Source organism: Natator depressus, chromosome 9, assembly GCF_965152275.1.
Source record: "Natator depressus isolate rNatDep1 chromosome 9, rNatDep2.hap1, whole genome shotgun sequence".
Taxonomy (NCBI): Eukaryota; Metazoa; Chordata; order Testudines; family Cheloniidae; genus Natator; species Natator depressus.
In genome coordinates, this window is record NC_134242.1 from 60,879,014 (window position 1) to 60,891,735 (window position 12,722).

At 43.6% G+C, this 12,722-nt stretch overlaps 1 protein-coding gene across 1 annotated transcript; it reads right to left on the minus strand.

Moving 5' to 3' along the window:
* Positions 1 to 3,722: 3,722 nt before the first annotated feature.
* Positions 3,723 to 12,669, minus strand: LOC141993526 (glutamine amidotransferase-like class 1 domain-containing protein 3, mitochondrial). Its single transcript, XM_074963072.1, has 4 exons — positions 12,516 to 12,669; positions 8,192 to 8,363; positions 5,073 to 5,274; positions 3,723 to 4,428 (listed from the first exon to the last, which is right to left on the minus strand). Exons 1-4 carry the CDS (start codon positions 12,621 to 12,623, stop codon positions 4,236 to 4,238), a joined length of 675 nt encoding a protein of 224 aa, XP_074819173.1. The 5' UTR covers positions 12,624 to 12,669; the 3' UTR covers positions 3,723 to 4,235.
* Positions 12,670 to 12,722: the final 53 nt, after the last annotated feature.

The following is a 12,722-nucleotide window of genomic DNA, read 5'->3' on the forward strand; positions in this document are numbered from 1 at the left end:
ATTATTTTCTGTATCCCAATAAAACTTGTTTATAACTTTTTCTCTTCATGGATTAGTTCTTTCCACTGCTTTGGACTCTTCATCCATAGCATGATATTCCACATAAATGTTTCCCTTTTATAATTTCATGGATGAACTTTGGTACCCAAGCCCACTGCATTGTGGATCTCCTGCACCCCACTGAGAGCGATTCCGGGGCTAGTGGGAGAGGACTCCTGCTTTCTGTATGCTAGAGAGTGCCTTGAAGAGCAAAGACTGTAGAGGCACAGGGTCTCCATACAGCTCACTCTGGCCACTGGCAGTTCCCTTGAGATCCATGCATAGCGTCATGGTATTTAATAATAGGGTTTTTGCATGAGGCCTTAAACGTGGAGTGTGACATATTGGGCATACGTCTGTGTCAAACTGTGAACTCCCTTTTGTTTTGTGAACACCATTTCTGATTGTAACCTCCATATTGGATTAAGGCACCCACTTTGTGCTGAAACCCAACCTGGCCCTGACAAGACTGTCTGGTCTAGACACTGTCCTGTTCACGCTGGGCTGTAGGACACTTCAAGGAGGGCTAACAATGAGAGAGCCATTAAGGGCCATCAAAGTTGAATGACTCTTTACTTCCTAGTGGAACAATGGGTTTTCTATCAGTAGCACCATTGACTTTGAATGACTGTCTACCCAGAAGCCTCTTGTGGAGCTGGAGCCTGGAATTCCTCTAGATGAAACACATGGGCAAAAAGGGGGCAAAGATGGGTGCTTTCGAGCCAGGGGCCAGACCACTACCACATGCCAGATGACCAGGCTAAGGAGAGGAAAGGCAGGAAGGACTGTCTAGCCTATGGATTCTGGCCAAACCTAGGACTTGCAGGAAGGGTGAGATCAGACTCAGGGTGTGCATTTAGGACTCATTTCTTTTTTTCCAAAAATCTGTAATTCTCTAGTGCTTTCAAGGTTAAAAGCGTCTGTAGATAAGAAATTCGTTTGCTAAGCCTGTGCTCCTTGCTTGCCTGCCATCTAGCCCCTGAAAGGGTTAATCAGGTTCAGAATGGTGGAACTCATATCTAATGTGTATAAACAACTGTGGGCTCAGGAAGGCTGAGACACTGGTTTCAGGGATAAAGTGTTGGGCTGCAGAGTCCCACATCCCAAGGAAGGGATTCAGACATGAGGCCTGTGCCTGGGAATGTGCCTTAAAGACTCAGAGCTAGGAACAGTGACCAAGCTCAGATCAGACCCACTTGGCTTAAGAGCACGTAGGAATCAGAAGTTGGGTCCAGTCACAACAGACTAGTGTCTGTCCAGGGAGGAGGGCTGCACCACATTATGACATTGAGGTCCTGTCTGGTCTGCATGGATATTAAAGGCAGTTCAAATGAGAGCAGAGGTTTGGCCCTGTGATCTTTGGCCAAAATCTCCCTTCACCTCCACTGTGGTGCTGTGTCTTGTTTGCAGGTTGGGTCATCCTCTTCCCCAGAGATGGTTACATTTCAGAGGGTGCCATATGTATCTAGTTTGCAAAGCACTCCAGGATCCTTTGGAATGCAAATTGCTATATAAGTGGAAAATATTTAGTTAGCAGAAAACAACCAAAATTCCAGAAGCTTATCTACGGTTTTATATCATATGCAGCACTTCTCAAGACCAGATTTATGGGGGATCATTTTGGATCTGCTAAGTCAGGACCTCTCTAACTGTGGCTGTCTATTCACCAGTTGGCTAAAGAAATTGAGATACCCCTAGAAGTGCTAAGTGGGGGTGTATGTTTGACCACATTCTGGGAGGCCAGTTTGTGGTTGTATTATTTGAATTTGTTTCTATGAATCATGTGTGTATATATACTAGGATTGTCTCCTGTAGCACAAAAGAAATTCTAACAATGGTGCAGGTCCATTGCTATAGACTGTAATCAAGTCACCGGTTAAGCTTCTTGCCTTGGTTGTTTTCACAGGGCATGTAACTGGTAGTTCCCTCCATCCCCATTCTGCTGGCGCAAAGGCAAAGCAATGCAGTGCACAGTATTCATTAATATAATGTGAAATACAAAAATAAATTCTGGTGTTCAATCAAACAGAGGCCAGCATATATAAGATGTTTGTAATTTTATTCAGTAGAAATGACACGTTTTTGAATAATGAATACCAGTTCATGTCTAGTTATCAGTGTTGTTAGGGTCTCTTGGGGAATACAAGCCCCGCAGTGTCTTTCAAGGGAATCTAAGTCATCTAAAAATTAAATACTCTTTCCCAACCATAGATGACTGAAATGGATTTAGACTAGGGAAGTCTAACTTTGCCTGGATGAGGAGGAGAATGATGGACTCTGAGGATGGAGCTTTGTGCACACATTTTCTTGGGTTGGCTTCCAAGTTCCACAGAAAAAGTCAAAAATGAAATTTTGATAGGAAATAGCTCCCTCCTTAGAGGTTTTACTGTCTATGTCCACATGTCTAAGAAACTTTCAAAGCTTACATTCCATCCCGTTTCCGAGGGACTGAAGCATTATGTTTGAGTGTGACACCCCTTTATATGTTGGCAAAGATGCATCATATCTCAAAAGCCCATTAGTATCAAAATTCTAGGACTTTAGATAAACTGATGGAAATTTCAGGTCAATCCCTCGGAGTCTGGAACAACCTGAAAACTCCTCTGCCATATAGCAACCTAATGACAATTGCTACGTGTCAGGCCACTAGAAGCAGCAGGTGCTGGCCCCCAGCTCCAGTCCCAGGCTCCAGCCGTGCCGTGGCAGGCGCTGGCCACAGGCACCGATCCCCAGCCCCAGCTGCACAGCAGTGGGTTCCAACCATGGGGCTTTGGGTGCCAACCCCTGGCTCTGGCCACAGGGCAGCAGGTGCTGACCCCCAGCTCTGGCCATGGAGCTTCAGTTGCCCTCTGGCCCCTATTTCCTGCTGTGCGGTGGCAGGTGCTGGCCCTGGGCTCCAGCCATGTGGCCTTAGCCCCTGGCACTGATCCCCTGCCCCAGCTGCACAGTAGCAGGCGCTGACCCAAAGCTCTGTTCCAGGGCTCCGGCCACATGGTGGCAGGAGCTGGCCCCAGGTGCTAACCCCTGGCCCTGGCTGTGCAGCAGTGAGTGCTGGCTTCAGCCATGCAGGGTGGGCACTGACTCCTGGCTCCAGCCATGCATTCCTGGGCTCCAGCATCCAACTCTGGTCTCTCGCTGTGCAGCGGCAGGCACTAGCCATGGGCGCTGAATGACAGTTCTGACTGCATGGCAGCGGGCTCCGATCCCTGGTTCCAGCCATGCAGTTCCTGTCCACAGCTCTGGGTTCTGGCCACGGGCACTGAGCCCCAGCCCTGGCTGCATGGCAGCAGACACCAGGCCCTGGCTCTGGCCACGCAACAGTGGGGCTCATCACCCACCCCCATCGCCCCAGGCCCCTGCTGCCTCCCCCGGCCCCGCATCCATCCCACCATTGCCTCCCCATCCAGGGCTTAATGGGTCCTGGGGCTTTCTGAGAAAAGTGATATTAACAAACATGGAAGTATCACTTCTCCCAGCAGACTTACTAGCTATCTGTGAAAAGTGATACTTGTATGTTCGTTAATATCACTTTTCATAGCCTCCCAGGTAGCTACTAAGTATGCTGTGATATTAACAAATATACGAATATCACTTTTCACAGCAAGCCCCAGGACACACTAAACCGTGGATGGAGGGTGGGGGGGAGGGGTTAAAGGGGGAGACAGCATTATTTTTTGACAGGTTTCAGAGTAACAGCCGTGTTAGTCTGTATTCGCAAAAAGAAAAGGAGTACTTGTGGCACCTTAGAGACTAACCAATTTATTTGAGCATGAGCTTTTGTGAGCTACAGCTCATTATTTTTGTTATTGAGTCTGCCAAAAAACCCTACAAATACACATTATAATGATTTGGATGTGGATCTGTGCATATTTAATTGTTTTTCCTAAAGTTAATTAAGTATTTTATGAAAAAAGTGTCCGTGCAGCCACCAGTGAGAGTTGGTGGCCGCACTCTGAGGCCACCAAAAATTTTGTTGTGAGAACCCCTGGTCTAGATTTCTCCCTCCTTGGTAGCTAGCAGTGGTCCAATGGGAAAGGGCCTAGAGATATTAGAAATAAGCTTTGTGGCACAAGGGTGTAGGGAGAAGGAGAGCAGTGGCCCACTCTCAGTGGCTGCTCTCCATCGATATGTATCTGAAGTTTATTTCAGAAGACTTGGATTCCCATAATTTTCCAACATGTTCTGTATTCAGGTGTTCAGGCAAGTTTCAGCACTTCTTTGATCATCTTTCCAATACCATCATAGACCTCATGGACTGGGGCGTTGCACATGAAGGCACTGGTTGTCACCAGCTTGTTCTTCACATCCACATGAATCTCACCTACATGTTTGTTCACGTGTTTGCAGCCAAGTTCCTTCATGGCCTCTGCAGTCTTTGCATAGGGCCACCTAAAGGAAGAAGTGAGAAAAAACCAGGTGTGTGTAGGTGATCCTGACACAGAGAGATGCTGCCAAGGCCTTAGATGGAAAGGATCCTTTCTCATTAGGTGCCCCACAGCAGTAGCTAGGAGTCTGCCATTGCTAAATAAATACCCCTCAGGTAAGAGACCACTGTGTGAAAGACAGTGTGTACTGTGGCAGAGAAATTCCTCAGAAGTCGAGGAATTAAGCAAACTTTATATGCTCCCTCTCCCTCACTAAAGTAATCAAAAAGTCTCAGTAAATTTAAACATTAAGACTTTAGCGTCCCTCGGTAAAGCTACAGGAAGCCCCCTCCCGCCATGTACCTGTACTGGGTTATTGACCAACTCTTCTCAAACAAGTTAACTTTCCCTCAGACAGCAGATAGCACAATAGATTTCCTGCCACTGGGATAATTCAGCCCCAGCTTTGAGGCCCTTTACTGCGATGTTCTCAACCTGGTTAGCAGAGGAGAAGAGGTATTGTGGCAGTATGTACCATAAATGACACAATGAGCATTGTGAATCAATAGCCTGGTGTCTTTCCTACCCTTGGGTTGTGAGAGAGGTGGACTGATGTGCTGCGTTGATCCTTCAGGACCAGATTTTGCACTAGGGCTCTGCGACACTTACTTCTCACATTCTTTGTCCTGTCCGACTGTCAGCTCGCATCCTGGGAAGATTTTGGCTGCCAGGACTGGGGAGATGCAGCACATGCCAATGGGTTTCTTGGCAGCATGGAATGCCTTCAAAGTGTCCTCCACAACTTTAGAGACCGTGCAGTTCTTCCCCTGTGTTGCCCAAGTACTGAGATTCTTAGCCACTCCAAAACCACCTCAGAATAGGGAAACAGGTTAAAAATAGGTGATTGTTTGAATGTAGGATTTTTTTTTTGCCAACTCAGCTATTTCACTAAAATGCTTAAGTGCACTTGGTGCAGTGTGGCATTTATCCATGGTCCAAACATATTTCAGTAAAACCTCAGCAAGCCACCACATCCTCTGAATACCTGCAGCTCCCTCTTAGGCCTGGCATAGCTAAGTCAGTTAGGAGTATTGGAAAAAAAAATCACACTCCTGACAGATATAACAATGCCGGCAAAAAAAAAGAAAAGAAAAGCAGAGACAGTTCCACCAGCTGACGAGTACCTTATTCAGTATCGCTTATTTAATTCAGGCAACTGGTATAAGCTGTACTGGCACCAGAACTCTTTTGCCAGTATAAACTGCATCGCTGCTACATGGGTTTGCTGATATAGCTCGACTGGTGTAGTTATACTGGCAAACTAGTACAAACAAGGCTGTAAGCCTTACCTGCCAATTACTGGCCAATAGAAACTGCAAAGAATCCTCGTGGTCTCTAAACAGAGTTCATCTGGAGATGTATTAGTGCTTTATTCACCAACCCATTCTCTTATTTTTCTAAAGTTATGGTGCAACATGTTGCCAAAATAGTTCTCCTAATTAAATCCTCATCTAAGGTCTGATCCTGTGCTCATTGAAGTCAACAGCCACACTTCCATTAGTTACAACAGGTTCAGGAGTGATTGAGCTTTTCGTCATTTGCTCTTCCATTACCCCTCTGTGATTCTCCTGTCTGTGCTAATGGCTGTACCAGGTACATCTTGATGATATTGTCTACGAAAGTCAAGGAAAGAGAAGCATGGCAGGTACTGTGGTGGACCGGAAGTAGTGTGGCCCACTGACTAGAGCACTGAGGGGGTCAGCAAACATGTGGACAAGGGGGATCCAGTGGAAATAGCGTACTTAGATTTCCAGAAAGCCTTTGACAAGGTCCCCCACCAAAGACTCTTACATAAATTAAGTTGTCATGGGACAAGAGGGATGATCCCTTCATGGATGGAGAACTGGTTAAAAGACAGGGAACAAAGGGTAGGAATAAATGGTAAATTTTCAGAATGGAGAGGGGTAACTAGTGGTGTTCCCCAAGAGCCAGTCCTAGGAGCAATCCTATTCATAAATGATCTGGAGAAAGGGGTAAACAGTGAGGTGACAAAGTTTGCAGATGATACTAAACTGCTCAAGATAGTCAAGACCAAAGCAGACTGTGAAGAACTTCAAAAAGATCTCACAAAACTAAGTGATTGAGCAACAAAATGGCAAATGAAATTTAATGTGGATAAATGTAAAGTAATGCACATTGGAAAAAATAACCCCATTATTACAATATGATGGGGGCTAATTTAGCTACAACTAATCAGGAGAAAGATCTTGGAGTCATCGTGGATTCTCTGAAGACGTCCACGCAGTGTGCAGCGGCAGACAGTCAAAAAATCAAACGGGATGTTAGGAATCATTAAAAAAGGGATAGAGAATAAGACAGAGAATATCTCATTGACCTTATATAAATCCATGGTACCTCCACATCTTGAATACTGTGTACAGATGTGGTCCCCTCATCTCAAAAAAGATATACTGGCATTAGAAAAGGTTCAGAAAAGAGCAACTAAAATGATTAGGGGTTTGGAACTGGTCCCATATGAGGAGAGATTAAAGAGGCTAGGACTTTTCAGCTTGGAAAAGAGGAGACTAAGAGGGGATATGATAGAGGTATCTAAAATCACGAGTGGTGTGGAGAAAGTGAATAAGGAAAAGTTATTTACTTGTTCCCATAATATAAGAACTAGGGGCCACCAAATTAAATTAATGGGCAACAGGTTTAAAACAAATAAAAGGAAGTTCTTCTTCACTCAGTGAACAGTCAACCTGTGGAACTCCTTGCCTGAGGAGGTTGTGAAGGCTAGGACTATAACAGGGTTTAAAAGAGAACTATAAATTCATGGAGGTTAAGTCCATGAATGGCTATTAGCCAGGATGGGTAAGGAACGGTGTCCCTAGCCTCTGTTTGTCAGAGGGTGGAGACGGATGGCAGGAGAGAGATCACTTGATCATTACATGTTAGGTTCACTCCCTCTGGTGCAGCTGGCATTGGCCACTGTCGGTAGACAGGATACTGGGCTGGATGGACATTTGGTCTGACCCAGTATGGCCATTATGTTATGTTCTTATGAAGTGAGACTCAGGAGGGCTGGGCTGTAGTTCTGGCTCTGCCATTGGTCTGTTGGGTGACTTAGAGCGAGTCCCTTCACCTCTCTGTGCCTCAGTTTCCCCATCTGTAAAATGGGGATAATGATACTGATGCTCTCTGTAAAGCACTTGAGATCTACCAGTGAAAAACTCTAGATGAGAACTGGGTATAATTATTTCCTCCTCTTCTCCCTAATAAGCACCTTCACTTCTACATCCAGTTAAAACAGAAGTCACATCAAATCACTTCTATGCCAAGCAGTCTATTAGTGCAGCTCTCCTAGTGTGCTGCTGCTTTTCTTTAGGGCAACAAATCCTTTTTCTCCCACCCTCCAAAAACCACCACCAACAAAAAAACTCCTCTTCCTGGTGACTCATGGTGGGGCCTCTCCAGGTTATGCCAATGGAGAGCTGCTCCCTTCCATGGGATCTTTAAGGGGATGTCTACGCATCAGCTGAAAGGGTGTTTCTCAGCATAGGTAGGCAGACGCACTCTAGCTCTGCTTGAGCTAGTATGCTAAAAATAGCGTGTGGTCTCGGTGGTTCATTCTAGCCACTCGAGTACAATCCTGCCCAACCCTCTGGGTACAGACCCATGCAACTAGCCTGTGCTGCCATGGCCACACTGCTATTTTTAATCCACCAGGATGAGCAGAGCTAGTGCTTGTCTGCTTACCCATGCTGGGAGTCCACAATCAGCCCTACCTGGTATGATCAGGGCATCCAGTTCCTTGACGTTCAGCTTGGCTAGGTCCTTGATGTTGCCTCTGGCGATTCTGGCACTCTCGACCAGCACGTTGCGTTTCTCTTGAGTTGGCTGCCCTTTCACGTGGTCCACCACATGCATCTGCTCTACATCTGGAGCATAGAACTCCCCCTGGGACAGAAGAGATGGAAAGGTCTGTTATCTTAAGACTAACAGCTGGGTATGGTTCCTAAAAGCAGTATCAGACTTTGTGTAGTGAATGAGGGTGGTTTGGTTGCTGAGTAAGAGGGAATTTGACAATGAACCACAACAGCAATATGCCAATAGATCTGAGCAACCCTCTGAGCTCAAATGCCGACCAGTGACCAGGCTATTGATATGATAGTGTATTATCACAATAAGATTTCTTTTTAACTTCTTGGGCATTGGGTGGACATTTTTTTCAGTGAAAATGCAGATTTGGTGACCTTGAAACATTGTGTGAATTCATGTTGACTGTCAAATTGTTTCAGTGTTTTCAAAATATAACATTTCAAGTTTCTGGTTTGAAATGACTTTTAATTTCAAAATTTCCTTTCATTTTATTTTTTAAATAATTTAAAAATGCTTTAAAATATTTGAAGCTGAAACAAAACATTTCAGTTTTGTCAAAAAACATCATCTTGTTTGACCTGAAATGAAAATTTCAACTTTTTGATTTGCCAACAATTAAAAAAAAATTAGGGCTGTCGATTAATCGCAGTTAACTCACGCAATTAACTCAAAAAAGTTAATCACAATCAATCGCACTGTTAAACAGTAGAATACCAATAGAAATTTATTAAATATTTTTGGATGTTTTTCTACATTTTCAAATATATTGATTTCTATTACAGCACAGAATACAAAGTGTATAGTGCTCACTTTATATTATTAATTTTGATTACAAATATTTGCCCTGTAAAAATGATAAAAGAAATAGTATTTTTCAATTAACCTCATACAGGTATTGTAGTGCAATCTATCGTGAAAGTGTAACTTACAAATGTAGATTTGTTTTGTTACATAACTGCACTCAAAAACAAAACAATGTAAAACTTTAGAGCCTACAAGTCCACTCAGTCCTACTTCTTGTTCAGCCAATTGCTAAGACAAACAAGTTTGTTTACATTTACGGGAGATAATGCTGCCTGCTTCTTATTTACAATGTCACCTGAAATTGAGAACAGGCATTCGCATGGCACTTTTGTAGCTAGTGTTGCAAGGTATTTACGTGCCAGACATGCTAAACATTCGTATGCCCCTTCATGCTTCGGCCACCATGCCAGAGGACATGCTTCCATGCTGATGATGCGTGTTTAAAAAAACACTCATTAATTAAATTTGTGACTGAGCTCCTTGAGGGAGAATTGTATGTCTCCTGCTCTGTTTTACCCGCATTCTGCCATGTTACAGCGGCCTCGGATGATGACTCAGCACATGTTCGTTTTAAGAACACTTTCACAGCAGAAGTACACAAAGAAGGTACCAATGTGAGATTTCTAAAAATAACTACAGCACTCGACCCAAGGTTTAAGAATCTGAAGTGCCGTCCAAATTCTGAGAGGAACAAGGTGTGGAGCATGCTTTCAGAAGTCTTAAAAAAACAACACTCAGATGCAGAAACTACAGAACCTGAACCACCAAAAAAAATCAACCTTCTGCTTGTGGCATCTGACTCTGCTTTGGATCGTTACTGAGCAGAACTGTCATCAGCATGGACGCATGTTCTCTAGAATGGTGGTTGAAGCATGAAGGGACATATGAATCTTTAGTGCATCTGGCACGTAAATATCTTGTGATGCCGGCAACAACAGTGCCATGAGAACACCTGTTCTCACTTTCAGGTGACATTGTGAACAAGAAGCCGGCAGCATTACCTCCTGCAAATGTAAACAAACTTGTTTGTCTGAGCGATTAGCTGAAGTAGGACTGAGTGGACTTGTAGGCTGTAAAGTTTTACATTGTTTTATTTTTGAATACAGTTATTTTTTGTACATAATTCTACATTTGTAAGTTCAACTTTCATGATGTTAAAGAGATTGCACTAGAATACTTGTATTCGGTGAATTGAAAAATACTATTGCTTTTGTTTTTTACAGTGTAAATATTTGTAATAAAAATAAATATAAAGTGAGCACTGTACACTTTGTATTCTGTGTTGTAATTGAAATCAATATATTTGAAAATGTAAAAAAATAAAAAAGTATTTAAATAAATGGTATTCTATTATTGTTTAACAGCATGATCAATTTTTTTAATCACACAATTAGTTGTGATTAATTTTTCAATCACTTGACAGCCCTAAAAAATATTTCTTGTTCTTACCCAAAATAATATTTTTGGGGGGCTTTTTGAAATTGCCAGTGAACCAAAAGCTGTTATTCTCTCAGCGCTAATCTGAGCTAGTGTCAGACAAAGAGATAGGACTGCCCTCAGCCTGTTCATTCCTTTGAAATAAGCATCACCCAAGAGACCAGGTGGATGAGGTAATCTCTTTCATTGGACCAACTCTGCTGGTGAAAGAGACACACTTACACAGAGCTCTTCTTCAGAAGTTGGTCCAATAAAAGAGATTACCTCACCCACCTTGTCCCTCTACTAGCCTGGGACACACATGGCTACAAGTTACAACAACACTGCAAACAAGTATCACCTGAGGCTGTCCTAGGTAAGACTGGAGTCTGGAAATGGCCAATGCTAAATGGGCTCATTGTTTCACTACTCCCATAAAAGCTCCCACACGACACAACTAAAATAGTGACCAAATTCTGCTCTCAGTTACACCAATGCAAATCCAGTATAACTGCTGAAATTACCCTAGTCCAAAACTGATGTAATACCGTTGAAAAATCAGACCCATTGACTTCAGTGGAGCTATACCTCTACATATCTGGAATAGTTTCACACAACTTAAAGGGGTTACTCCAGATTTTCACTAGGGTAACAGAGCAGAATGTGGCCACACTGCTTAGGCTGGGAGGGAAAAAGACTGGGCAGCAATGCACTTCTCCCCAAAAACCAAGAACAACAGAGGCTGGAATCTTCTTCCAGCAAGATTGTTACAATTTGTTAGATGCTGGATTTTTTTTCAGTTAGAAAGGTTTTCTTCTTTCTAAGGGAGGGTCAAAAGAGAGCTGGAGCTTCAGTTCCCCTGTATCACCCTGGGTAAAAGTTCATTACAGTACACTAGCTCCCTACCAGTAAAGGGAAAAATAGTCCTAACCTTTGTGGAGGAAAAGTTATACCAGTTTCCTCCATCAGAGGGCTCCTTAGGTTAAGGGATGAAGAAGGGACCGGCAGCACTCTGAATAGTCTTTCAGTTTTGTGTAAGAGGGAAAGTGAAAAATACAGGAGGAAAAAAACAAGAGGAGAAAATACAGTTTAAGAAAGAGGGAGACAGACACCTTTTTTTTGTAAACAGGAATTGAGAACGTGAACCTTGAAACCTTTGTTAGATCCTTAGCTGATGTAAAAGAGCATTGTTCCATTGACTTTAATGGAGCAACAATCAGTTATAGAAGCTGAGGATTGGGCCCAGATTTGTCCCCCGCTGGGAGCAAAGGGTGATCTCAGGCAGTGTTCTTGCACTCAGACAATTTGGCTACAGTTACTAATTCTGTATTACCAGCTTCTTGCTGCCTGCTATGATTTTCTGTTTCAGATTAACTGGCAAGAGCCCTTTCAGTGGCTTCTGTTTTTATTTTCTGCTTCAAAAAGGAATTTAAAAAGCAGGTGTGGCAGCTGGTCACTTAAAAGAAACAGAGAGAGAACTGCAGAAGTGAGCAAATGTCTAAGCCGAAAAGAGCACTAGAACTGCAGCATAGCAGAGGAGGACATATTAGGGAAATTGCTTAAAGAGATTTAGATTTTCATGTATACAATCGAGTCCAGTCAGTCCAAATTCTACTGCAAGAGTTCTGGGTGCTAAAGTGGTGAGCTCTGGATAGAAGAAGAAAGATATAGAAATAAGAGACTACCTAGAGGTTTTCTAATCACATTCCCGTAGTGATCAAGTTTCTGGGTACACGAATACAAGTACAAGTACACAAATCTGGGTACAAGTACACAAATCTTGATAGATAGTCTCTTATCTAGATTTTTGTACTGCACCTACCACCTGATCACTAGGGCAATTTGATTATCTCAGCAGCAGCTGGAAATAACACCTAAGGAAACTATGAGTTACTGCTCCAACGATTCCAAAAATAATTCCTGCAGTGGAGGATATGGTAAAGAGCAGCCCAGGGCAAAAGGATATATAGCCAAGATAGACCTGGGCCCCAGAGCCAGAGTGCTTCTTACCTGTGCCCCCTCTCTGCTGAGATGCACCAGCACGGCAGAAGACTCATGGATTTCACTGCCGTCATACACCCCGCAGCCGGACAGAACAATGGCTACCTTCTTGGACATGTTCAAACTCAGAGTAGGTGGATTCTCTGGGAGGCTGGAGTTGCTGTGTCTCTCTGTTCACTGCCCTGAGCCTTTTATAGCAGGAGATCCCGCCCCAGG